Source organism: Neltuma alba, unplaced genomic scaffold (genome assembly GCF_004799145.2).
Source record: "Neltuma alba isolate B1F8T4 unplaced genomic scaffold, ASM479914v2 tig00013486_pilon, whole genome shotgun sequence".
Taxonomy (NCBI): domain Eukaryota; kingdom Viridiplantae; phylum Streptophyta; class Magnoliopsida; order Fabales; family Fabaceae; genus Neltuma; species Neltuma alba.
This window is the reverse complement of record NW_021637717.1, coordinates 1-27,343: the sequence shown is the minus strand read 5'-3', so window position 1 is coordinate 27,343 and position 27,343 is coordinate 1. Positions and strand designations below refer to the sequence as shown.

Genomic DNA, 27,343 nt, shown 5'->3' with positions numbered 1-27,343 from the left:
CACCGGGACGACCAGATTGGAACTCACCCATTTTCAGCATCCATTAACAAAATCTTTAAAGATTGACTTTGATCCCTATATAGAGTTTCACAAAGCCTCTAGTCTGAGGGAAAGTGAAGAGTGTTTGATCAGAGTTCAAAAACCCTCTGCCGTGAAACCAAGTCCTTGAAGTATTGATTATCAAACACACGGGGTGTGGCATCAAGGTCACCTGTGACATTTTGGTCGACATTGAGGGGACATAACTGGTCAAGCTTTTCTCTGAAGCATGGTTCAATGGCAGGGTCAGGTTTTCCAGAACCAGACTGGGTTGTAGAGCCTGAAAATGATGGAGAAGAGCAACGGGCTTGGCCTATGGAGTGAGATCCTGAGAGGGCCACAAGGTCTCTGATGGTTAGGTTAAAGTTTTAAAGAGATCAAGAGGGCACTCGCATTGGCTCTTGGATGGGCATTATGTTGTTTGAGTCTTTTGGCTAGCACTTAGGCTGTCCAGTCTTCCCAACATCACTTCCCAATCAGGCCCTCTGTCTACAATCCATGTTTAAGAACTATTTTTATATATGACTAAAAAAAGGTGATAAAAATTTTAGATAGACGTGCAAAGACTTAGTTCTGCATAATATCGCGCAGTAAATGCAAATGGATGCAATAATGATCGGGCTATGATAAAAGAGAAAAATTTGGGAGAGTTGTTATAGTTATGTGCAACTTAGCCAAAGTTTGATGCAGTACTGCATATTTTAGTTTTATTAAAAAAAAAAAAAACGGGTTAAATCCTGAAATTTTGCATCATATTCATGTAAAAATAAATTACTTTATTTTTAATGAATAGATCTGAAATATATATATAATATATATATGAAAGAAGAATAGTAATATACTCTTGAATCAGATTAAGCCGTTGTATAAAAATTAAAAAAAAATTAAGGCGTGTTTCTATTGAGGTGTTTTGGAAAATCAAACTAAAAATGTTAAAATCCATCAATAATCATTTTGACTTGTTTAGAGTTTTCTTTGACTGAGACAAGTGATGACCAATTCATTAACTAATTCTCTGATAAAATCGCAGGCCGATTTTCAGATGTGTGTGTGTGGGGCAAGGAAGGTGAAGGTATAAGTTAGAAAGTACCAGTGCGACGGCGTCTCTGGCGGCCATTATGATGATATCTGCACACGAAACCAACTCCGGGCATGCCTTTCCAGTTCTTCCTTCACTTCGTCGATCACTTATATGATCTCAGCGAATTGATATTCGACAGCGCCAATTTCTCTCCCAGCATCGTTGGCGTGTCATCCAGGAGCATCGAAGCATCACAACCCTTCACAAATCGAGGTTTTCATCAGATTCAATCTATTGTTTTATTCCAAATCTCACACCGTTTAAAGATTTCAGTCTTGTCTTATTGAAGATTTTCTCAAGGGACAGTGAAAGAGTACTAGTGAGCGACTCACGTTTACAAAGCAATCATGGAACTGGAATCGCATGACGGAGGCCACGCTTCTGGGCTCCCTGATTAGGGCTTTTTCATGACGTCTCGGACAATGGATTCGGCGTCAGGGCATGTGGTCTGATAAAACCCTGGTCGGAGATCAGCAGACACCACCGTCGCAGCATATAGGAGAAAGATGAGAAACAGAGATATTATCGCCATGGTCGATCGCTGCAAGAAAAGTTGAGGAAATGCGCTCTTGAACTCCATAAAGTGAAGCAGGGGAATCCTGGTCTCGCTGGAATCTTGTGCCGGGGCGAATGAACATGCGACGACTGTATTGAGTGCGATGTGAGGTCAGAATCACGAATGTCGATACACTCACAGGGCTGGACCATGTCGGAAGAGGATACTCTCAGCGGCCCTCTCTCTCAGCGTCCCTCTCTCTCAGCGTCCCTCAGCGTCCAAATTATGGCCGTTGAGATTCATCTGAGAGCGCATGATGTGACATATTATTATGCTATTAAAAATTAAAAAATAAGTTTATTTATGTTGTAAAATTTTTTACCAGCTTTGATTTTTTTTTAAAGATTTTTTTATTATGGAATATCCAATTTTTGCACGTAGCTTATTTCAACTAGAGAATTGACGAGAGACTCCAATAAATTTTACAGTTAAAATAAGTACTTCTTGTTCTATTTATAAAGTACTTTTAACATATTTTACACAAATCAAGAAAAATCTTAAACTGTATTAACTCTTTGTTAAAATATAGCAACTTTTTCATTTTATCTCTATTTAATATATACACATTTTAAAAAAACTATATACACTATAATAAATTAAGGATAATATGGTATGTTCATGATAAAAATTTAATAAATTGACTTATAAATAGAAATTAAAAAAAATCTTCTCTCTCTATCTTATAAATAGAACGAGAGGAGTAGGTCCAAAAATTTAGGTGTTCCATTCCAAAAGAATTAGTCAAATTTATTTTTAATTTTTAATAGCATGATGATGTGGCATATTATGAGCTTTTAGATCAATCTGGACGCATCATATTGAGACGCTGAGGGACGTTGAGAGGGAGGCCGCTGAGAGGATCCAGACCCGGACCATGTCTAGTTCTTTTTTTTTTTTTTACCGGAGCACCATGTCTAGTTCTGAAGATTGTGCAAATTGCATGTGTTACATTGGGTCTGCTTGATTAGCAGTTAAAAAAAAACTTATTTTAAATCTGATTTTTTAAAAAAAAGATTATATAAAAATTAAATTAATAAGATAATTTGTGTTCAGATTGACTTTTATAAAAATTAGTTTGTAGAGTAAAAAAACTGTTTGGATTATAAGGACATATTCATCTCATCTTATTTATAAGGCACTTTTAATATAATTTACACATATTAAGAAAAATATTAAACTGTATTGATTCTATTTTTAAATATAATAATTTTTCACTTTATCTCTATTTAATATATATTTCAAAAATAATCATTTATACTATAATAAATAAAAAATAAAATAACATATTCATATTAAAAATTTAAAAAGGTGACTCATAAGTAAGGTTAAGAAAAATTTCTCCTTCTGGCTTATAATATGATCGGAGGAGCATTTGAAATCAAAAGTGTATTTGTAACCTATTTATTACTTTTAATTAATTTTAAATAATTTTTTATTATTCATAAATTAGTTATTTTTAGCTTGTAATAAGAATTAAAAAGAGTAAAAATTTCTCAAAGGTGGAAACCCAATTTTTTTTGGATAATTAATTTGTAAATCCTTATAACTTTAACTAATTTTGAATTAGGCCCCTATATTTTTTCTTTTTTATCAGGTCCTTCTACTTCCTTATAGTTTTTTCTTTTTTATCAGGTCCTTATACTTTTACTAGTTTTTAATTAAGTCCTTGTATTTATTTTCTTTTTATCAAGTCTTTATAAGTTCATTTTATTTTTAATTAAGTCCTTAAATTTTTTATTTTTTATTTTATAAATTCTAATAATACTATTCTATTAACACAAAATAGTACATGTTATTTAATATTAGTTCATAAACAACAATATTCTAAAAATAATGAATTATTATAATAATTTTATTTTTGCCAGCGAGAAAATATTAATTGTTCTAAAAAATTTCCTGTATTAGTTAATTATATTACTTTTTTTATTATATAATTATAAATTTAATTTAATTATCAATATTTTATGTTTCAGTATTAATCTATTTAATTAATTTTATATTTAATTAATAAATAAAATTTAAAACTACATGGACCTGATTAAAAATTTAGTGAAATTATAAGGACTTAATAAAAAGAAAAATAAATTCAAGGACCTAATTAAAAATAGCTAAGAGTATAAGAACTTGATAAAAAAAAACTATAAGAACCTAATTCAAAATTAGTTAAAATTATAAGGACTTGCAGATCAATTAATTTTATTTTATTTTAACTTCTCTCCACCTCTTAACACTTCTCACTTTTTTCTCTCCACGATTGAAAAGCATAAGTAACCAATTTATATTTTTGACTTATCTGGGCTTTATTTCATCAATCACACGATTTCTCATTGATATCGCGCGATTACCTCCCAAAGCGACTTGACAAACAAGCTCATTATTGATTATACCACTGCTTCTTTTTTTTTTTTTTTAAATATAAAACCTAATTAATTAATTTAAGTATATAAAAAAATATGTTATTTTTGTAAAATATTTCTACTACTCAAATATATTAGCTATAACAACTATTATTATAAGGATTATTTAAAAAAAATAAATATAAAAGACAAAGTAGATTGAGTTTTATATTTAAAACCAAAATAAAAATAAAATAAACTTTTATATTAATAACCTAAAGTGGTATATATAGAGAGAGAATCCCTTTGTTTTCTTGAATATTCAAGGTGAACTATGCTGTCTATACTTTACTAATAACATTATGAATTATAAATTTTATATAATTCATAATATGATGAAAGGTTACATTTTTTTTTTTGGATAACATGAAGGATTAAGATTTTAAAATGAACATTGTTGAAAATTTGTAGGCGCCGATTGCATTTTGCTTGAAGAAATCCTTTTTATGGAAATGAAAATGAGTGAGAGGACGAGCAAAGGAATGAAGAATGTCCTATAATATGAAATAAATATGTTTAATAGGGAAATTATTGTGAAATTTCATAAATAGTGTTGAATGACAAATTTCAGGAAAAAAAGTGATAATCAGTCCATATTACTCACTTGTTAGGAAAATCTTTTGATGATTATATTTTTTTAATTGCATTTATAAAAAAATTTTCCATGCCGCTTAATTATAAAATCATTAATATAATAATGTATACACTGGACAAGGTTTCACTCACACTGCACGGGTAAGAAAGGTTAGTAAAATTGGAAAAAAAAAACAGAAAAAATGCACAGAAATCAAGGGCAAGAGGGAATGTGTGGATAGTTACCTGTGATTTTGATTTTATTTACAGTATTGATATTGATTGATTGATATTTTTAGTAGTTTTTAGATATTTATTATTTCTTTAATAAAACAAGTATGATAAAAAAAAAATCACGATTTCCATTAACGCAGATTACCAATTCATTCCCGCGATGATGGGGTTTGATCTGATCGATTCTGATGGATAAGGCATTGAACAGTGTTTGATGTTGGCTCCTCAAATTATGCGTTGGAGAAGGCCCCCAGGTCAAATATGGAGGTCACCGTGAAAGCCACTGCCTCCTAAAGGGAAACCCCATCAGATTTGGATCGTAAGCAAATACGCAATTTCTCATCTGTGGATGGCCCCATTCCCTTTTGACTTTCTTACCCCCACTGTCCTTCTCATGGGGCGGCCATTGCTTTCTTTTTTCTTTTTTCTTTTTTTTTTCAAAGATTATTTTATATATCCATTTACCGGTGGTGGAACATGAGGATGGCCCTAACAAATCAGTGAATCACCCATTCCTTCATCTATGTTTTTGTCACTTAGCAAGCACTACAAGCATATTTTGAAACCCACATTCATTCTCCTTTTATTACTATTATTATTATTTGGGCAATTTAACCCACTTTCCATACTAGTACACTAATCTTCTTTTTTTTTTAATGTATAGATATCCTCTCGTTAGAGATAATTCTATTCAAAACACCGTCATATATTAAATACAGGCATATCTTTTAATAAAAATTCAAATCTTGATTTGTTTCATTGAAGGATTAGTTTCTTTTTCTATGATCAATTCTTATTGATTGATCATATACTTGTCTTTTATTTTAATTATTTAGAATATAGAATCCACAGTCCTTTTTTTTTTTGAGATATGATGTGGGGTACTACTTGAGTTAAAAATTCTTAGCAAAACCCACATTCATTCAACTTCCTATTATTTCAAGAACTCTTTTAGGACACGGCGTGAAAGGGAAGGCCAATAAATCTCATTGGGGTGTGAGTAATTAGAGGGGACAATTTATGGTTTTGGTGAATTACCGTTGTTGATTCACTTGATCCATGGATCAAATGAAGCCTACTTTGTCCCTCACGAGTCAGGATGTGCCTTTTCCTTTTTTGAAGTAGAGGCGCAACTTATTCATTTTTCTTGTGAAGGTGTATCTTTCTTTAGCTTCAGACTTCAAAGGAAGCTGATTGTTTATATATTGATCCTCTTTTGTAGTTTTTCCCATTCTGTCACTTGTTTAATATATTTACTTCAATTTTGTGTCATCCACACAAGTTTTTTTTTTGTCAGTTTGAACATTACTTTGGTCCCTTGTTTTTTTTTTCAAATATTTTTCTCTCTCTCCTGTGATTGTGTGGTTTCGATCAATTAATTTTTCATATTTAATTGTTTCTTGATTTCACATCCCCAACCTAAAATAATTTATATTCTAACTGGTTTGACAAAGATTTCATAAGAAACAACTAGATGAGCAATATATTGTATTTTGACTGGTTCAACACTTACCACCACATAATTTTTTTTAAAAAAAATGTTCTAACGAAAACATTTAAATAAATAATCTACAAGCAAAACAAAAAAAAGTATTTTGTGAATAATCTCCGTATCCATTATTATATTCCTACATCAAAGCGAATAATATGATCAAAGAATATAAAATTTATGGGTTTTAAGGTGTTTCTCTAGCATGAATCAACAAATAACATTTCACCAAATCCTCCATTCAACGCTATTTTGAACATATAACATGCCTATCCTATTACAATATCATAATGCTTTGCCAGAGAATAAAGTGAAACATACTTGAGCAGGTCCATCTTTCAGCAACTTAGTGAGTCCAGAAAATGCGTTTTACTTTTCGCGAAGGCTTTCTTATCCCCTTGTAATATTTGTTGCTTAGAAACTACATTCCTAGCAAGTAGTCCCTTGTTATCCCTATGCTGCCATGGATCCCGAAGCAGCCTTCCTCTGTTCTAACAAATTTGTAATTGCGCTATCAATTTGAGCAAATACTTCCTCCTTGGAGACATTTCCATTAATCTGAAGACAACAAAAGCAAATACGACAGGATTCATCACCAAAATATTTTATAAACAGCAAAGAAAACTAAACTATATAATATATTTTACTACATTTTAAGCACCAAAGAGTGATCAAGAAACATATTTAGACAGCCACGACCAGATAGAATACAGTTTTCAATGAAGATGGCAAGCCACCAAAAACATGGCTGCCGAAGGTCCGAGTACCATTTGGAATCTTATCCCCGCACTGCCAGTAGTGCTTGTCCAGAAAAGTAAAGGACAAAAATCAGAGACGGGAGAGGGAAGATAATACGCAGTGGGCACAAAAAAAGGAAAAACTGTATAATCTCGTCATTTCCTCATTATACATATTGTATGTGATCAATGATGATGGGCAAAGCACAGCATCATAAAACGGTGACACATAGACATCCATACTACCCAATATAGCCTACACATTGAAGCCTATTCAAACAATCAGTGGCTAAAACAATGGGTAACCCTAGTGGCAATAACATCAATCTCACAGGAGGAAAAGCATGAACACATGAGCAACTGGACATAAATGTAGGTATCTATCGCATCATTGTGCTTGCGCATATTTATGTCTGTGCATGTGTGTTTTTTGTTTTCCCTTTGTTTGGGGGGGGGGGGGGGTTGTTTATAACATACCTTAACGGTTATATTTTCATACATAGAAAGGACTGCCTCTACGTTTTGATGGTGGGTCTGCAATCGCAACTTAACCTATGAAACCAAACAGGAAAATAAATGAGAACTTTTAGTGGGGGTGTAATTGACTGTTCACTCAACTCCAAGCAAACTGCAAAAAGAGTGGGAAACTCTAAATGTCATAAAAAGAAGCATTTTGTAACAGAAAGGTTAGAGTCGTGATGGACGCAAAGCATGTGAAAATTTATGGTAACATATTCATGCCTTCTCTTCAGTATCATCAAAACGTTGGGTAAGCCTTGCTGCAATTTCCTCATTCTCTGGGGGAGAGTACTTCAAATGATATATCTTTCCAGTAACAGGATCTAATCTTCGTCCAACTACTCTCTCCACGAGAACATCTTCAGAGACCTGAAAATTAAAGTGAAAAGTCATGACAAAAGCATTTGCATTTGAAAATTTTTTATTACGTTTGTGATCCCTGGCTGCTGAAGTAAAAGGGCCCTCCAGCAAAGTCAAACCAATGTCACTTTTTGTTCATGTCACTTTTTTGCTCAATGTTAGTGTCTTAAGTGAAAGTGAATCATGTTTAAATAGTTAGCCAACTTCTACTTCACTGTTAGTTCGCATTATGGTTCTTGGTTTTCTCTTTGGGCTTACTCAGGCAAGGATGCATGACTTCAGTTGGGGATGAAAGAAGTACCATGATCACAAAACTGAAGGTATCAGTTGGACTCCTCAAGGGTTTATATAGTATCATTGCTGGTCTGGATAAACAATTTACTTGAGGAAAGAATATTAACCAACTCAAAGATGAGAAGTACAATTATAAGTTTATATAGAATGTGAGCTTTTATCGGATAAATGATGTCAACTATCAACTCCTAAAACAACAAATACCTCTAGAAGAATAAAAAGATCTGGCTCAAACCCAAATTTCTTGAATGCAGTTGCCTGTGATAAGCTCCTGGGGTATCCATCCAAAAGCCAACCATTCTCTTTAGAGTCTGGCTTGAAGAGACGATCCTTGACCATCTACAGCATGAACATCAACATATCACAGACACGAACAGCACGATTTGAATAGAAACTTTTCCCCCCTACCATGACAACTATTTCATCTGGGACCAATTGTCCTTTCTCCATATATTCTTTTGCTCGCTTTCCATTTTCACTTCCTGTTGCAATTTCTGCCCTAAGTAAGTCTCCAGCAGCCACATGCACCAAACCATACTGCATATATGATGAGCACTTGATTCAATCTGGCTTTTCCAAGGAAAACCAGAAATAAGAGACTTAAATCATAGTCAGTAACTTTTTTAAATATCTTAAAAACAGAGGCAGACAGTCGAGTGCATGGAAATATAAGATAGCAGCAATAACGCAAAGGCATGCTCCGGATAATGGATTTAAGGTGTTTAGTTTTTCGACATAGAAAAATGGTATTCAAGATCAAACTCAAACCCATACGAATTGATGTGGAGGATTCCTTGAAACATCATACAACCAAATCAAACTAGTTCTTTGCAATTGCTGTGAAGGCATATCATTCTTATCACCTAGAAGAAAATAGAAAGAGCAAAAGCATGCATTTGCCAGACCAAACTAATTTTAATGTGATCTCTTAATCACAACCTTTTTCCTTTCCATCAAGCAAGTTATTGACTTGAAAACTGTTGTCTCTGGTCAGTACAAAACTGGAAATCCGGCAACAAAAGGAGTTTGTAAACTTCAGTTGATCAATTAAATTCAAAAATCAAAATATTAATGAAGGATCTAAAAAGGCCCAAAAAACTGACTGCCGGTCCATCTTCAAGAGAATACGGTTTAAACAGAAACTTTGGTGGGATTTTGGCTACTTATTCCATTTTATTCTCTTCTTATTTTCAACTACCTATTTTGTCTTCTGTGATGCATGAGGCCATAAAAATTCAACATGATAAATAATCAAATGCTACAGTTATTTATAAGTTTCTGATTTAACTGATGACATAAAAGTTATCAAAATGTTGTCCAGTCAGCAATTTTCTTTTAAAGGGAATATGAATAAAAACAATGATGGTGAGGAAACTAAATTGACTAACATGAATAAGCAATGAACATAAATTATCGTTTAATTTTTCCTCAACACAATAGTGCAGAGTTTGCATTGAATCACATTTTTCCAAATAATTAAGATAAATGAATGGCCGTGTTTACCGAAATATAAAGTTCAGTAGTATACATTGCAATACAAACAGCTGTAGAGAGATTAAATGATTTAGAACTGCAAGTATATACAATTATTATAATCAACTAGGTCAGCTTTGTCTTGCGAGAAGAGGTGTACTATTAGCAAAAGTGAAATACATACCTTCTTGGTGATAAGCTCGCATTGTGTTCCTTTACCTGATGCAGGAGCACCAGAAATCATAATCTTCGGCGGCTCAAGCTTTACAGATGCAACAATCTGCCAAGTTTACAGAGATTGTCAGCCCAGAAAGGACAGTCGCATATTGAAGGTGCTACTGATCCTTTCTTCTTTCCCCCCCTCCACTACCTAGCGATAACTTAACGCATCACATTAAGCCTATGAAAATAACAACAAAAACAAAATATTTATGCTGAACGTACTGGAATTTCTAATTATGAATAGTTTAAGATTGGAAACTCAAGTTTCAAAATTTTTCGAGCAATTGAAACATTTCACGTGAAAAATTTTCGACCAATTGAAACATTTCACGTGAACCCAATACTAATTCAACTAACATTCGCCAGACGGGAGAGGGAAAAAACCCACATTCGTACAAACGCGAACTTACATGAGAACCTCCACATACCGCAGAATTGAAAGCCTTCATCGTCGGAGACTTCTTCAAGTGAAATCTAATTGAGGCATCAGAGCCAAATCCATGATCAAAGGAAGAAACGAAAGAAAGCTGGGAAGCAAGAGACTTAGACAAGTTCGCAGAGCAGCGAACAGGCGACAGGGTAGAAGAAGCATGAGGCTGATTGGGATTTGTAAGTGCTGGGAAATTTACAATGCACGCCATATATTCGCTCGCTTTGCTCGCTATTGGAAGTATCGATGATTGATTCCCCTTTCAATCGGATGCTACGACAGAGGGAAATTTCAAATCGATCTCAACGACGAACAAAGTCAACCTCGGAAGCAATTCTCCGTTCCTTTCGATAAAATTAAAAGGAAATGAGAATAAGCTATTCGGATCAGATTGGCGGCCCTGTTGGTGGCTCAAAGTGTTTTTATGGGTTACCAATGGGCACCCAAATTGAAAACATGCTATTACTGTTATTACATTTGTTGGTTCTATTCAAGTCACAGCGGTGGAATTGACCACAACAATTTTTTAATGAAGTTTCTAGCCTGACGTGGATAGCTTGGCTTCCCCGCCCCCCTTTTCTTTTGAATTGTTAGGTGATTGATTAAAAATTAAAATATGTGAAAATTATTTCTGTTATAGTGTTTGTTCAGACCAAAAAAGGTGCAACATTTGTTTGTTTAAGTGAGATTTCTTTTGACTTACATGCTTGTTCATTTAAGCGAGATTTTATGATTGATGACTATTCCTGGTCATAATGTTTGCATAATTGTTATTCTAATCGGAGTTTTTCTGTTTGAAAAAAATATACATTTTCGATTATTAATATAAGAACTAGTTGATTAATTTTAGTAGATTAAAAAATTTAAATTATTTATTTGTAATAAATACATATTATCTTCTCTAAAATATTTTTGTTAATCAAGTATATCAGCTTTAATATTTGACGAAACATCTAAGTTGTGTAACTATAATAAATACTATATTAAATAAATAAATAAACATGAGAGACGACATAGATGTGGGTTTTACATTTAAAACCAAATAAACAATTAAACTAACTCTTTTATTAAAGACGGAAGGTAGTATAATTTAAGATAAGTTACCAAACAAAATGCTTATTCCTCTTTGATGCGGGTGGTGGTTAATGACTATTTTTTAATGTCTAGAACTAAGGTGCTTTTGAGAAGTGAGGAAATTAAAACTCAATTAAAAAATTACTCTTCATGCTAAATATAGGATCTAATTTAAGAGTTAATATTGGTTTTATATGTTATTTCGCATATTTAGTAATTTTTTATCAAATTAACTCTATTAATATTTATTCAACAATAATTAAGTAGAAGATGGAGAAAGAAAATTAAAGAAGATGATTAGGATATTTTAAAAAAAACATATCATATTAATTAATCTAACTAATATATTTAATCTATTCAAATATGTTAATTAGCTCTTACATTAAGTACCGAATGAGTACTATTTTTTTGCCTAGGCTTAAAAAGGCATGTACCAAAAAAGGTGTTCTAATTGGATCGGAGCAAACAAATTCGAATTGTACTTCAATCAATTTACCTTCTTTTTATTTTGGTGAAGGAGGGTATAACCCAAGAAGTTACATATTCACTCTACGAATGACACCTAATCCTGAACAATCATCTTGGAGCATCTGATATACTTTCGGAGGTGGCAAGGACCAAATCTTTCTCCTGTCACTTTGTTGAGCACTCAAGTGAGCCATTTTATCCGCAACTCTGTTACTCTCTCTATATCCATGTTTCACCTACACTTGCCACGTCTTTTCCAGCATCATCCTAATCCTTGTGAATATTTGCACATTTCCTATTACCGGGTTATTAAATAGCACAGCTCCAGTGATCTGTGCAGCATCTGTCTCCACTTCAACTCTTTTGAACCCCATATCCCAGCATAATATTAGACCTTCGAGGACTGCCCATGCTTCAGCTTCCAGGGAGCTGCAATTATTTAATCTAACTAAAAAGCCACTCAGTCATTCCCCACAATCTCCCCTTATAACTCCTCCACAACCTGCTATTCCATCACACGATATCCTCCCATCCACATTTAGTTTACACCACCCAGATTGTGGTGCCTCCCAAGTGACCATTACCATAGTGCTTCTTGTCCCCTCCAAGCTATTACCATCCCATTTTTGCTGATAATTGCTAATATAGGTTCGAATAACTTCTGCTGCATTATTCGGTAATGTAAATTCCTCCTCATGTATCTTCTTATTCCTCCATATCCAAATAAACCAGCATACTACAGCAAAAATATCAGCCCAGTTTCCCTCATATCCATTCACTGATCTCCTTGTTAAATTGCTTTTTAGCCGGTCAGACCACTCCTTACCAAAAAAACTTGCTCTCTTGTCAATTGGCACTAGTTGTCGCCACACATATGTTGCATGTGGGCAATCCCTTAGTGCATGGATTAGAGTTTCTGTCTGATTTTGACAGATTTCACACCTTCCCACACTTCCATCCCACCTTCTAGTAATTTCTTTTGTTAGTAGCCTTTTGGGTAACACATGCCATAAGAACAGCCTTACTCTCTCTGGAGCTTGAATTTTCCAACATTCCTTCCATATCGTCTCCTCCACTCTCTCCTTATTAGCATGAAGGAATTTATAAGCACTTGCAGTGGTAAACTTGTCATTGCTTGTTAGTTTCTAGTGCAACTTTTCTCTTTCTATATGCCTCCCCTCCTCATCTCTCGTTTCCTCTCCTGGAATATATTCCATGTTCGTAACATAAGCCTCCCACAGCTTGGTAAGTTCTCTCCATAGTCTTGAGTCTCCACTTCTCCTTACCAATTGCTTATCACCTTTGCTGTTCCTCCATATTTTGCTTGGATCACCTTAACCCAAAGATCCTTCGGGTCTTGATGGGCTCTCCAAAAAAGCTTAATGAGCAAGGCTTCATTCATGCATTTGAGTGACTTGATTCCTACCCCTCCTTCGCCCTTAGGTTTACACATCTTCTCCCAAGCAACTGCATGCCAATGTCTGCTTTCCTTTGTGTCGCCCCAAACAAAGCTCCTTTGTATTTTTTCCAGTTGCTCAATCACTCCATGAGGTATCTTGTCATGTTGCATCGGATAGAGTGCCACTGAGCTCGTCACTGATTTCACCAAAGTTAACCTTCCGGCCATTGAGAGACGGGAAGCTTTCCACCCGCTGAGTCGTTTCTTCACTCGATCAATAATGGTGTTGTATTTTTCTCTCCTTTTTCTCAAAAATGAGATATCTGCACCCAAGTAGCGTCCCAGTTTGTTCACCTGCTAGAATTTGCTTCTATTGCAGATTACTCACCTTTAATGTTGAGCTACGTTAGGTGAGAAGTAGATGTAAGTCTTTTCCTGGCCCACACAGTGCCCCGACATGTCTCCAAACTCCTGCAAGCATTTTAGAATCACGTCAATTTGATCTAAGTCTGCCTCTGCAAAAAGAATAAAATCGTCAGCAAACATCATATGTGATATGATGGGCCCATTTCGACCTGCTTCATTCCTCTCCAGTGTTTCTCTCTGACTCTCTCACTAATCATATGTGTAAGTTTTTTCATGCCGAGCATAAAGAGATTGGGGGAGAGAGGATCCCCTTGTCGAAGACCCCTATAAGGGTAGAAGGTCTCTAATTTTTCTCCATGCCAGATAATTTTTGTTGAAGTGGTATCCACGCATCTCATGATTCTATTTATCATATCTTCTGGGCAAGTTAATTCCTCCAAGACTTTCTGGAGGTATTTCAACTGAGTCTTTCATAAGCTTTTTCTAGGTCCACTTTGATTGCCATAAATCCTTTTTTTTCCTTTTTTTCTTTCTCATGGAGTGGATCATTTCATTAACAATGATGATATTGTCATGAATATTTCTTCCGGAACGAAGCTGACTTGAAAGAGGGATATTAGTCGTGTCATGACCTCCTTTAGTCTTATCACAATCACTTTGGAAAGACATTTATAGATCACGTTACATAAGGAGATGGGTCTAAGCTACTGAACTCTTTCAGGGCAGTCTACCTTCGGAATCAAAGTAATCATAGTGTTGTTCACCTCTTCTATTCTTCTCGGATTTTCCCATAGATTCCTCACACTTTGCAGACATCATTTCCTATGAGCTCCCTATTTTTCTAAAAGAAAATTGCTGGTATCCATCATCACCTGGTGCTTTCAGTCCTCCTATTGAAAACATAGCAGCTTTAATGTTTTCATCTGAGATGTTTGCATTTATCTCTGCCCATTCCTCTGAACCAATGGATGGCCAGGTTTGTTTGGTCTGAACCCAAGGTCTTTGTTCATCTTCTTCAGTAAACAACTTTTGGAAGAACTTGTTAACAAGCTGGCCAGCTTCATTTTTGCCTTCTATCTAATTGTTTTGGTCATCTTTGAGTGTTTGAACTCTATTCCTCCTCCTCTTTATTCAGTCAATTTACTTTGCTTTCACCAATAAGAGGGCTATGCCTAACAAAAAAAACTAATTTTTCATAGCATAGTGAATCAAGGCTTAAATTTTTACTAAACGATGTGTTTATATATAATGTTTGATAGTATCTCAAAGAAAATTACCTCTAATATAATGAGAAGACAGTGTCCTTGCTAAAGAGAAAATTTTCTTTGCTCTCTGGACTCCAACGATAACCGTGGAGTGGCCCAAGACCAGAATGAAATGCATGGGCCCACGCCTAATTCAAAATGCTATTCCCATGTTTAACATATCTAAATATAAATTTCAATTATCAATGGGTTGGTTAAGTGAGAAAGCTAATCCTCGTAGCGTGGTGAATTAAGATTTAAATTCCAGTTGAGAGAGATATTCACATTTAGTGTTTAACAGTGTTTCGAATAGGATTGTCTCCAATAGAAGGATAACTATATTTTAACCAAAAAAATATAAATTTTAACTAGTACATTAGATGAGTAAGACTTTGTAAGAGTATTTTAAAGAAGGTAATATCTATTTATTATAAATAATTAATTTAACTAATTTTTATAATCTACGCAAATTAAGACAAATAATTTTAATTTTCTTTTATTAAAAACCAGCGACGGTGAGAGGGGAATATATGACGAAACGATCAAGTTGTTTCAGAGAAAACTCCCGCGTCATTCGTGGTTCCTGAAACTTCCTCAGATTTTGATCCGCCAGCGATGGCCGCCAGACCGATGGGCTCGACCAGGCAGTTAGCTTTGTCTTCGCCTTCCACCACCGCCACAACCACCGTAACCATTCATTCCAGCGATCCATCCTCTTCGTCGCAGGACCAATCACAACAACAGCACCACAGCCGGAAGTCCTTTTCCTTCCCCTTAATCGCAAGAAGAAGAAGGTCAGCTGGAAAGATGGCACCATAGACAACGAGTTTATGCAGAAGAAGAGCTCCAAGAAGTGCTGTATCTTTCACAAACAGAAACCCTTTGATGAAGACGATAGCGATGAAGATGACGAGCACGGCCATAACCCTGATAAACATCCCCATGATCATGGTGATGGCGGGTGCTGTTCTGGGAATCATGATCAAGCTGGTCCGAGCGGTTAGGGTTCTAGATTTATAACCTATTTTAACAATTTATGGAAAAATCAATTGAGGGGCTTACCTTTTGTTTCTTTTCTTCTGTTTTTCGGTAAGATAAGATTGAATGGCTTACGAATTCTTTGGAATTTGAACCTTTGGTTGTTTTGTATACTAAACTATCGAAGTTTTGTGAAGTGAGGATTATATATGTTTCGCAAATTTTTGTGCTGGAATCTGCAACATCATCCCCTTCTTTAAGATTTTATGAAAGGCTTTTGTTATTAAGCCATACCCATTAATGTTGTTATTGTTATCACCTTTTTTTGTTATCTACTCATGGGCGAATAAGCGTAATGAACGAATTCAGACCTTATTTTGGGGATAGATATGAGTGTTTGATAAATTCAGGCAACACATATGTTTTGCAATACTCACTAATTTTTCAAAACGTTTCCTTCGATATTTGCTCCTCTTTTTTTTTTTTTAGTGCATCTTGCTTGTTATGCAATTGTAGATGCTATTGTGTATTGGAGGAGCTCCATTGCTTTACTTTATCTTCCCTTTTTTTGGCTTGTTATTCTTTGTGTCTGAACATGTTTTGAGTTCTGAATGATCATGATTGCCTACTGAGTTATTTAATAAAATGGTCTTTATGCATTTGTACAAAGCTCAAGATGAGTCACATTTTTTATATCTTCTATTGGTGATTCTTTCTCTTTTTTTTTTCTCGGGTACAATCCTGGTTTGTTCAGTTGGGATTAGAAAGGGGAATATGACCGTAGAGCAACCCCATAGTCTTTTATTTCTTTTTAGCTTATGTGATTGTGTGAGTTGGTGACAGAATTGCTATTACTCTCTATCTGGACAATTATGCACTTCTATGTTATATCAATGCTTTGGCTTTTCTCACTAAGATGAAATGTAGATCTTTTGAGAGTTTCTAGTATGTTACTGAGGAGGCGCTGAGAGATCTTAAGGTGGTCGGGAGAGAGATTGGTAATTCCTGTGTGTTGTGAGTAATAGTTATTGTGTTTTAACATAAACTGATGAGAGTTAGAAATGAGAGGAGAGAGAGGGTATATTTTCGCTAAAAATAAAATAAAATTGTGCAGTCCTTTGTTGGATCATTTATATAGAAACGAGGTTAAACTGAAATAAGAAAAGTTCCTCTTGCTAAAATTCGTTTGATTTAGCTAGTATAGATGAAAAAACCCTGTATACTTTCAGTACATTAGTGCCATCCTGTGTCTTTGGTGTGCTTTTATTTATTTTCCTCTCTGTACATTGTAGAGTTATGCTTTTGAACTACCTTAAAACTAAGGTTTAGTGTGGGTTCTTAAATAGATGTGTTAAACAACCTTTATTTGAAAGCAGAGCTCTATCTAGCTGGTTGAAGACAGGTGCTAAAGGTGACAAAATTGAAGGGATTTATGATGATAATGTCTGTTCTATTAAGTGATACATCTGCTCCTGATGGCGAAATTTTTTTAATTCCTTCCTGTATATGAAATTTCTGTTATTGAATTAAGTGCATTTTGGGGTTCCTAAAGGAGAAATGAAAATTTCCAAAGTTAATGATGTGTATGCTGTGTCTTTCATATGCACCTGTGCCTGAGCATGGGGGTGTGGTGGCGTTAATAGATGGTCTTGCAAAATCAAAGGTTATTATTGAACAAATGCTTGTTCCCGTAGTTCCATATTACCGTATTAACATGATTACCCTTGAGGATTCAAGACTGTTGAAACCTAATGTGAACTAGGAATGGTGCATTTTCTATGGTAAGCAAATGAGTGAATGTAGCAGTTGGTACAAAAGTTCATCTATCACATGGATCTTACTTCATGTGTTTTGTTAGAAGGGGAAGAAAACTAGTTCATTTGATGAGAAGAGGTAATAATACATGAAGGTGCAAATTAGAGGACAGCATATTCTTAATCATGTTTATACGAAGGCTAAGACTTATGCTGCGGGATGCCAATTGGATTGGTAAACTGGCTCAATTTTAACGTGAACTTTGTTATTTTAGCCCTATTCTGATTATAAGAGGTTATTAGATTTCCATAAACAAAAAAGGTTGGGTTTTTTTCTTCTCTCTTTATTATATGAACTACCAAATATATTTAAAAAATTAAAAAAACAAAAACAAAAACAAAATGGATTTGAATGGCGGCGCATGTTTCCTTTTCGACTTTTCCGATGATTTGGTTTCGCCTTGTATGGGTAGCACCAAAATAACAGCTCTTCTTTGTCTTCGTTTGCTTCGTCATGTCTTAATTTTCATATTACCAACCTTTCTGGTAGCTGTAGTTTTAGTTTGGAATGGGTATTCTTAAAAATTTGGATTGGTTTTAAGTTGTTTGTGTAACTTCTTGCTAATTAAATTTGCCATAAAAAGTCATGATTTGGCTAATCTTTCCATCCGATAAAGTTCCCTGTTGCTGCTATTTTCCCCCTTCTCCTCCTAGGAATAAAAATTATGTAGAATCTAAAAATAATGTAATTCATGCTCTCCTCTTTCATTTATAAGACATTTCTAACATTTTATATCAAAATTAAGGGAAAAATTAAATATTGATAATTTTATCTTTAAATTTAATAATTTTTTAATTTTATTTCTATTTAATATCTACTTTATATTTGAACAGCTTATGTTCATGAATAATAAATAAAGACATAATTAAATATTTATGTGAAAATTTTAATAGTAAACGCACTCCAACCAAAGCTTCAAGCTTTTACAACTTATTGGGATGAATGTCAAGTTGTCAACCACAGTTAAAACATATGGAGAGACTGAAAAAGAAAACAAAAAAAAGATGCAAAATGGATCTGAAAAACACTGGGATTTGATCATACAATAACATTGGATCCAAAATAACTTTATTAATTAAAAAAAGAATATACACGCAAATTCCTGTGTATATTGTCTCTAGAGGAACAAAATTCTCTACTATACATCTTTGTGTATATTAACCCAATAAAAAATAACAACCGGAACAAATCAACAAAGAATCACAACCAATAACAGGTTATTATATGTGGAAGGAGGAGCTTAAAATGCAGTAACTATGGCTCTGTCAAATACTTTTCTTCCCTTCGCTTTCTCCCATTAGTTTTATAAAGCCCCAACCATCAACCTTTCACAAACTAGAATCATTTCTCATTATTTGGAGTTGGCTTGACCACTAAGCCATGGGTGTTCTAAACAGTGTTGTGCAGTTGGCCGCTTCTCTGGGGAAAAATCCAGAAGTGGAGAAATAAATTCTGAGAACTCACGAGCATCACTCTCTGAAAATTTGTATTTATCAATCAAAAATTTGTCAAGTGGCCAGAATTTTAGCCTCCTAATTCTTTTTAGATCCCCATGTCTGTCAAAGTAATCCTTGGATTTCGCTCCACTGACGGCAACCTGCATTTTACAAGTATTAGGAATACCGGAATAGCTTCCAAGAACTACGCTAAGATAGTATAAATATGAACATTCACCTTCCGGGGCATCTTTCCAAGGAGTTCCATCATCAGGGCAAGGTGGTCCTGAAGTCAACACAATGCACGGCATTAATGCAGTCAGAACCAGTTTAATTTGCCATTTAAACTAAGAATTTGACAATAACTATTCCTTTTTCTTTTATGAACAAATCAAAGTATAATTCAAATTCCACATTTAAAGATGCTTGCACTCACTGCATGCTTATGGATTGTGTGAAATAACAATCAGCAGGGAAAAAAAAAAACTAAACGTCTATATAGTATGTGATGTCTGACTCCACGTTTAGTGGTGCAAGATGATCATGAGGTAGTTAAGTGGGGTAGTTCTCCCACCTCAATAGCTATTCAGAGAAGGGTCCCCACCCCACTTGGATGCCCATCATGTTCTATTTAGTATGTTAGCACTCAGCTTCCTCTCCTTGTGTACTCTAGGAGAAAGTGAGAGGATATGGGGTAGTTTTTAACTTAATCAATCTGTAAGTCAGTTTCTATTTGCTGGTTATTGTAAGTTTCTACTTTAATATTAGCCACTTATTGTTATCCAAACTATTTAAGACAATCATGTATCAGTTATCGTGATGTAATGGCAGTATTATTCAGACCAAACTTCTCCTTCTCTTCTTTCTAGAGTTACAGATTCTGGCTCTAGATAATATTCTATCCTACTCTATTTTCTTTGCTATTTTGGTACCCAACATAGTAACATATATTGAATCATTTTAGACAGGATTAAGCAATAAGACTCCACTGGTTTAAGGCCCTACAAAGCTATAACTCTCAAAATTAGCGAAGCCAGATATTTGTTATGTGATCATCTAACTACTATATTGCAGCAAACAAGTCCAAGCTACCAATCAGCCTATGCATAAACAATATCATAATTTCACTAAGCAGCTACTATTTCTTATGAACTAGAAAGTGCAAACCATATACCTCATCCTCACTAAAACCTTGTCCTGGCTTGGGAGTAAACATCATATCACCTGTGGCGAGCTCAAAAGCAATGCAAGCAAAAGACCACATGTCAACAGAGGAGGAGTACCCAGCCTGCAGTATAACTTCAGGAGCTCTGTACTGCCTCGTCTGGATTTCCTCTGCAAATGGCTTATCTGCCCAGCACGCATTTCCAAAATCAACTATCTTGCATTGCACATCAATTCCATCAACATTTCTATCAGATTTTGGAGCCTCTCCAGCTTCTCCTAAAGAAGTTCTTCCTGATATTTTAGCAACTGCTCTTCTGGCTCTCCTTTTCAACTTTTTCTCAATAACACTTGAAAATCCCATATTTATGCTTCCCTCAGGCCTCTCCAGAATCGGGCTTTGTCCAGATCTAACTGGGTCTTTGGCAGGATCAATGGTGGATAAGAGGAGGACATTTTCAGGTTTTAGGTCTGAGTGGATTATGCGAAGTTCGCTATGCAAGTAATCCAAACCAATCAAAATGCATTTACAAATTTCTCTAACTTTATTCATTGGAAGGCCTTTGTAACGTCTATATCTGATCAGACGAAGCAAGCTATCACCAAGGAACTCAAGGACCATGCAGTGGTGCTGCCCATTTGGGCCTGAATGCTTAAAGTTGTCAATCAATTGGACGACACACTTTGAATTTGAAGGGTCTCCCTCAGCAATGGATGAAAGAACATTTATCTCATGAAGGGCGGCCTCGGCAAACTGGGCTGCACTTTTCTGGATTTTGAGGGCAACATATGTCTGAAAACCACAAAATTCACATTAGAATATATTCGATGTAAAAAATACAGACTCAGATTGTTCTCTCTCTCTCTCTCTCTCTCTCTCTCTCTGCATTTCTTTTTTCTTTAGGCCCTTTCTCTCTACCAAATTCAAGCATTAATGTAAGTTCTACATCAAATAAAGTGGTTTGAGGTAGCAAAAGTAGCAAACCCATGACCCTGGTAATTGTTCGTTTTAAAGACTCTAAACACTCTGTTTTGCCTGATCCAAATTAGAATTCAGATTGACATCGTTGCCACATGCAGCTCACTGCATGCCTACCAACGAGAGTGGCCAATATAGGCCCTGAAGATTCCATTATTAAATTTTAGAATGAAGCAAAATAGAAATAAACAGTCTATAAGCATTGGACATGGATCCTCTACTGATGTTTCCAAGACAATCCAGATCTGTTGCTGCTGCAGAGCAGCAAAGAATCCAGATCCATAAGCATCATTGTGTCAGCATATAAGAAGCGTAAATGTGAAAACATCCGTGGTGACCATTGGCCGTTATATTCCAACAAGAAGAATTTGTATACTTGTGATACATCTTGACAACTACGTACACTAGTTGAGAAAGAAGGTACCGGAGTGTTGTCAGATGAAAACAAGATTTGCCAGTTAACGATATTGCCATCCCAAAACCAATGAATCTACATTCGATTAGTTTAATAGAGTGATATAATTAGGATAGAAAAGTTAATATAGAAATTTTGAAAATCTAAGGTAAGGACGAACCAAAGCATAGAAGCAGGGAGGAAAAAAAATGCTGAAATAAAATCTATCACAGATCAAAACACAATTTCTACGTAATTTGGACTATGGATCAATAGTTCAATAAAGTGTCGGTGGAAGATATGTAAGGAAGATCTTGGAACCTTCACCTTTAAAAAGGGAGGGGGGAAAAAAAAACAGAGCAAGTTATTGCCTTTGCCCAAATAAGAAGAATACCAATACATCAGCATCAAAATTATTCATAACTCTACTCCTATAGATTTAAAACAGATTGCATCAACAGGAAATGATGTGTAGAGTTTCGCATCTGGGACACGAATCATACGCCAAATCAATCAAAGATGACGGACAAGCGACTCAAGAAAATCTCCCTCTCTTTGAAGTAACTATTAGTAGGATACCAAATTCAGAAAATACAGTGTGGGAGATAAAAAAGCGAGGATCAAACATACAGAATTGCGAGTATCGTAAGCGAGCCAGACGGTGGAAAACTGACCCCACCCCAGCTTCCTCTGTGCTATGTACCTCCCACCGGCGAACTGATCGCCGACCCTGACGGCGTGGTAGCCTCCTTTTCTGTAGGAATCGAAGCCCTCATCCTCTTCCTCAGACCCGGATGACGATGAGCAAGACATCTCCTTTTACAAGTTTTCTTGGACTTGTTAATTTTCCGTTAAAAGTCTGATCTGAATCGAATTAAGAAATGATTTGACTATTGATTGAAATTGCTTGGACGTGGGATTTCTAGGACATGACCAAATTTGAAGCTTTGATTTGGGGGAAAGGAAATAAAGAAAGGAGAGAGAGAAAAGTGCCAATGTTTGTGAGGCGAGACAAGAGACGCTCTTCAATCTTTCCACTTTTTTCTCCACCTTCCTTCCTTCTTCGTTTCTCTGTCTCGTCTATGAATGCGGGTATTAAATTTACCGTACAAGCCTATTTTAAAATCACACATCAGGCATCTCTATATACTATAGCAATGGCCCTGTGCACAGCAATATATGTTGTGTCTGCTTTATTTGTATTATACATGTACTTATTTACACGAAGAAAGCGAACATTGGTATTATCCGAAGAAGAAAAAGAACATTAGACCATACTTGTTCTTAACCTTTGATGACCTATTTTGTGTGGTGGATCAATGGAGATATATTTGCTTTTCAAAAGTATTAAGATGAAGATGTTGGGAAATTGATTTTGAGTAGAATTGAAACGCAGACATAGACATAGGTTGTTTATGACATAACATGATTGAGGCTTGAAATCACGGCTTGAGAAAAATGAAGGTATTTGAACGATTTAATGCAACGATGACTTTGACCTTTAAAATTAATTTTTTTATGATATCCACGGAGGCATTTTTGACCAAACGTGTTTTGCAAACTCAAAATATTTTTAAAATGTCGAAATGTTTAATTATTTTTTATTGGAAATCATTATTTATTGAGCCATCAAATGTTTTTATCTTTATCATTTGAGTAATAAAATTTCAGTCTCCTCATCTTGCTCTGCGTGTAAACAAGTAGGTGTAGAATCATGAAATAAAAGGTTGCTGATTTGCCAGACAACTAGCACGTTTTTAATCTTTGATTCTCTTATACTCCCCCTTCCGCCTTTTTTTTCCCCCCCTTCTGGAATTAGATAATGTAGATTTGAAGAAAAAAAATTTAAGAAATAGCATACCACATAAGAGGGGTGTTAAATTTTTAGGATATTTAAAATATTTTTATAATAAATAGAGTGTGTCTGTTTAAGTGAATCCAACGTTAGAAGCGCTATAAAAATACTTGAAATTCAGTTTTAAATAATAAAACAGAATGCAAACAACATCCACTACAAAACAAATGCAAAGAGTAAAAGGATGAAGAGCTAGCAAACAATAATTTACTCTGTTTTAACTCTATTCACTTGAACCTGTTTTCAATTTCTAAAAGGGTAATGCGTTCTTTTCCTATTGTCCCCAAGTTTAAATTAGTCACCTGCGAGTCATCACAGTGAAGACTCTTCTCTTTGGAGATATCTCACCTTTATAAACTATCTAAGAGACACCTTATCCTTACAATTTAAAAAATGTTTGAAAAGGATTTTAGCTCAACAAATTTCAAAGTTGATTTCTGATGGATTTCTCGTAATTGTGGTTGAAAATAGGCTCAAGTGAACAGGGTTAAAACAGAGAGGATCACTGGTTGCAAGCTCTTGATCCTTTAACTCTTTATATTTGTAGCGGCTTTTGTTTGCATTCTATTTTATTATTTAAAGCTGAATTTCAAGTATTTATAGCTTTAACTTCAAAATTACCTTCTAGAAATCCTATTCTAGCTTCTAAATTGTGGAAATCGTTCAAGTATTTTTGCCAATAAGATTCTAACATTGGATTTACTTCAACAAAGAAACTCTATTTATTATAAAAACATTTTAAATATTCTACAACTTTAACATCCCTCTTGGGTGGCATTCTATTTCTTACATTTATTTCTTCGAATTTACATGATCTAATGAGAGAATCAAAAATTAAAAACACGCTAGTTGCCTGGCAAATCAGCAACCTTTTATTTCATCATTCAGCACTTACTAGTTTACAACTACTATCCAGTTCATGTGATCCCTTTGAATTGTATGGAATCTCAAGTCCCTTCGATCGTATTAAGGGCTGAGATTTCATACGAGACCAGACTGAAACCTTTTTGGACTCTAAAAACTAAAAAGCAACACTGAAATCCTCCCGAAGATTGCATTTAAGGGATGAGATTTTAGACAAGACAAGACTAAAATCCTCGTATCGAATCCCAACAGACTGAAATGAATCCTCCCCCGCATTGGATTGGATGAACAAGACTTAAACTCCTGTGAATCCCAACCCAACTTTCACGGCCTTTTGTGGCTGAATAGTTATAAATATATCAAACAGCAAAGTGAAATGTTTATACCCAATTAAGCCTTAGGTGCAAAAATCTCCATCAAAGAAGACCAAGTTCCTGAGATTGCCACAATGCATCCGAAAACAACAATTGCACCATTACAGATCTTAGATCTCCAACCCAACTCATTTTTGAATGCCAGATAATAGAACATGGCAGGCAATATAAAGCTTAGCACAACACACACACTGCTTCCTACTAGTGACAGAAAATCCGCAAAATTTGGCACCAAAAGAGCCACCAAGCTTACCCCTAATACCATCAACCACCTCAGCCACAAGCAGTACCTAGAATCACACAGCCTTCTTTCCACAACTTCATAAACAGGGTTCATCATCAATGGAAAAGTGAAGAACAGGTTGATAGAGAGTCCCAATTGAACCAGAGTGCTCACGAGTCCTGGTCCCAGATTGGTAGTGATGATATCTTTGGTTTCATTCCCAAAAGCAAAGTAACCAAGAGCGCCAAATGCTCCAAACAGGAGAGAAATCACTGTCATACCCAAACCTAGGATCCTTCCAAAATTCTGTTTGTCCTTGGCTTCTGATTCCAAAGGCAAAATCATTCCAATTCCTTCGAAAGCATACACTGCCACACCAACACCATAGAAGAATACCGAAACGCTACCAAATGCTTCTAAAGCGTGCCTGTTCTTCATAAACACAAACACATCCTCCACCATAACTATACTCTTCGCTGCTATATCGACCACATCAGCGAATATGCTAAGAGGAGCCAGGTGGGTCAAAGTTCGAATGGAATTCAACCCCAATTGAAACGGAAAGCAACCCCAGAGGAATAGGACTTTCGGGGATAAACCCAAAATCGGGGATGTTGGTGTGTTATGGCTTACTAAATGTGCCATAGTATTGGAAATGAAGATTAGGTAGCTCACGCAGAACCCAGCTTGAGAAAGGACGATCATGGCGTCGACGGAGAATCTGCCGATGGGACCACAGATGGCGAAGCCGAGATCGCCGAATGAGTTGATTTTGGAGAAACCCGTGATCGATTCGAGCCTACGGCGAGTGTAGACCAGAAGCATCATGCAGTGATAGGTGAGAAAAGCGACGGTGAAAAGCATGAGTAAGCCCAGGACCCATCCCGTTCGCTTGAAGCAATAGGGAAGACCAAGGACACCAGCACCTACAATGGCGATGAAGATGTTGGCGAAGGTCTTGAAGTTGGAGGAAAGAGGAGGAGATTTGGTGAGAAGAGGAGTGTCTTCTCGTGGGTACGGTGGTAAAGAGTAGGACGATGAACTTGCTTGATTCTCAAACCCCATTGGCTTGAATTTCTGGGCTGGCTAGTTGTAATTACACGAATGGCGGCTGCTTTTGATTGTTCAATGTTCAATCCGGAGAAAGTGAGTGGGGATCGACAGGGGAAAAAAACGGATTGGAGCTGGGAATCAAATTTGGAGCAGGAAACAAACAGAGAGATGATCGCCGTTGGAGGAGAGGGAGAGGAAGATTGAGATGAGAGATAATCTCGTGTGGGGCGTGATCTGATCACGTTCCGAGTCAGAGGAAGCAATATAAAGTTGGATTAGTTGGAAAAAAAAATAATAATGAAGTTCGATTATTGGTTGAACTTTGAAATAGAAAACGACAAGATATCTAGATGAACATATATATATATATATAATGATAACTTCTTTTCTTTTTTTGAAAACACATGTTATGATAATGACAGCAAGGCCCAAGTTGTGGACAAGTTGGGACCAGTTGTCAATTAAAATATAAAAATTTCACAAATTGCTCTCGCCTGTCCCTTCTCCCTTTAATTAGGAAACAAATAAATAGTAATTGATGCTCAAAACCAAAAAAAACCATTTTTTTTAAAATTTCTTCATTTAATAATTAATCTTATTAATAAATACTCCCTTTTAATGAGAGTATAATAGGGAGGAATAGGATAAAAAAAAAACCCTCAAAAGTCTCTTGTAAAATAGACTTCTTTATGTGAAAAATAAAAAATGGACCAAATAATGTGTAACCGTGAAACCTCTTCTCCCACTCATCACAGTATCTTCTTTCTCTTTCCGTCCCACCAATATTATTTTAGGGGAAAAAATCACCATCATCAGTGCCAGTTAATGTAAATTATAAAAAAGTATGTCAGAAAGCTACATTATTCATAATAATAAATTAATAATTTATTTTGCAAATATACAAACACCTAACTTATAAGTACGTAGATAAAATATTAAAAACCGATGGTCATGGAGAGTATTTTTTATTATATAATTATAAAATAATGTTTATCTTTAATTTTAAGAAGGAGTCTTTAAACACGGGACAATAAACGGTGAAAATTTTCAAATTTTCTAGAGATTTATTAAATCCTTATATAAAAAAAAAAGAGTCCAATTTGAAAATGAAAAGGAAAGAGACATTCTCTGCCAATATATATCTTCAGAGGATCTTAATTAGTCAATGCTTTATCTACCATTTTGATTGGCCCTTTAATTTTTCTTATTTAAGAAAATGAGATTAAGGAAGCTAAGCACATAACTATATAACCA

General features: G+C 35.2%; 4 protein-coding genes and 1 pseudogene across 5 annotated transcripts; 1 reads left to right on the top strand and 4 right to left on the bottom strand.

The window, feature by feature from the left end:
• Nucleotides 1–7: 7 nt before the first annotated feature.
• On the bottom strand, nt 8–1,822 carry LOC114737724 (peroxidase 17-like; annotated as a pseudogene).
• Nucleotides 1,823–6,469: 4,647 nt separating this feature from the next.
• On the bottom strand, nt 6,470–10,798 carry LOC114737721 (adenylate kinase, chloroplastic). Of its 2 annotated transcripts, none has more exons than XM_028925676.1 (7): nt 10,384–10,798; nt 9,936–10,031; nt 8,687–8,815; nt 8,483–8,617; nt 7,847–7,993; nt 7,583–7,657; nt 6,470–6,926 (listed from the first exon to the last, which is right to left on the bottom strand). In XM_028925676.1, exons 1-7 carry the CDS (start codon nt 10,612–10,614, stop codon nt 6,822–6,824), a joined length of 918 nt encoding a protein of 305 aa, XP_028781509.1. In that variant the 5' UTR covers nt 10,615–10,798; the 3' UTR covers nt 6,470–6,821. The 2 variants fall into 2 exon arrangements, with proteins under 2 accessions (XP_028781509.1, XP_028781511.1); XM_028925678.1 differs by having other exon boundaries at nt 10,402–10,798.
• A 4,698-nt stretch (nt 10,799–15,496) lies between these two features.
• LOC114737722 (protein phosphatase 1 regulatory subunit INH3-like) lies at nt 15,497–16,153 on the top strand. The gene is given in 2 exon segments (XM_028925679.1): nt 15,497–15,701; nt 15,704–16,153. Coding segments are annotated over 2 exon segments (387 nt in total). The 5' UTR covers nt 15,497–15,569; the 3' UTR covers nt 15,959–16,153.
• Nucleotides 16,154–18,780: 2,627 nt separating this feature from the next.
• On the bottom strand, nt 18,781–22,815 carry LOC114737725 (SRSF protein kinase 1-like). Its single transcript, XM_028925682.1, has 4 exons — nt 22,351–22,815; nt 20,358–21,140; nt 19,422–19,469; nt 18,781–19,344 (listed from the first exon to the last, which is right to left on the bottom strand). The coding sequence occupies exons 1-4, from the start codon at nt 22,531–22,533 to the stop codon at nt 19,099–19,101; spliced, it is 1,260 nt and encodes a 419-aa protein (XP_028781515.1). The 5' UTR covers nt 22,534–22,815; the 3' UTR covers nt 18,781–19,098.
• A 1,594-nt stretch (nt 22,816–24,409) lies between these two features.
• Nucleotides 24,410–26,338, bottom strand: LOC114737723 (amino acid transporter AVT3C-like). The gene has a single exon (XM_028925680.1). The coding sequence runs from the start codon at nt 26,099–26,101 to the stop codon at nt 24,830–24,832; it is 1,272 nt and encodes a 423-aa protein (XP_028781513.1). The 5' UTR covers nt 26,102–26,338; the 3' UTR covers nt 24,410–24,829.
• Nucleotides 26,339–27,343: the final 1,005 nt, after the last annotated feature.

Coding starts and splice junctions, on each gene's coding strand:
- LOC114737721 (XM_028925676.1), bottom strand. CDS start 10,614: ATGGCGTGCATTGTAAATTTCCCAGCACTTACAAATCCCAATCAGCCT. Junction 10,032..10,383: donor CGGTATGTGGAGGTTCTCAT/GTAAGTTCGCGT, acceptor TAAACTTGGCAG/ATTGTTGCATCTGTAAAGCT. Junction 7,658..7,846: donor TTGATGATACTGAAGAGAAG/GCATGAATATGT, acceptor TTGGTTTCATAG/GTTAAGTTGCGATTGCAGAC.
- LOC114737725 (XM_028925682.1), bottom strand. CDS start 22,533: ATGTCTTGCTCATCGTCATCCGGGTCTGAGGAAGAGGATGAGGGCTTC. Junction 21,141..22,350: donor CTTACGATACTCGCAATTCT/GTATGTTTGATC, acceptor TGTGGTTTTCAG/ACATATGTTGCCCTCAAAAT. Junction 19,345..19,421: donor TTGGAAAGATGCCCCGGAAG/GTGAATGTTCAT, acceptor TGTAAAATGCAG/GTTGCCGTCAGTGGAGCGAA.
- LOC114737723 (XM_028925680.1), bottom strand. CDS start 26,101: ATGGGGTTTGAGAATCAAGCAAGTTCATCGTCCTACTCTTTACCACCG.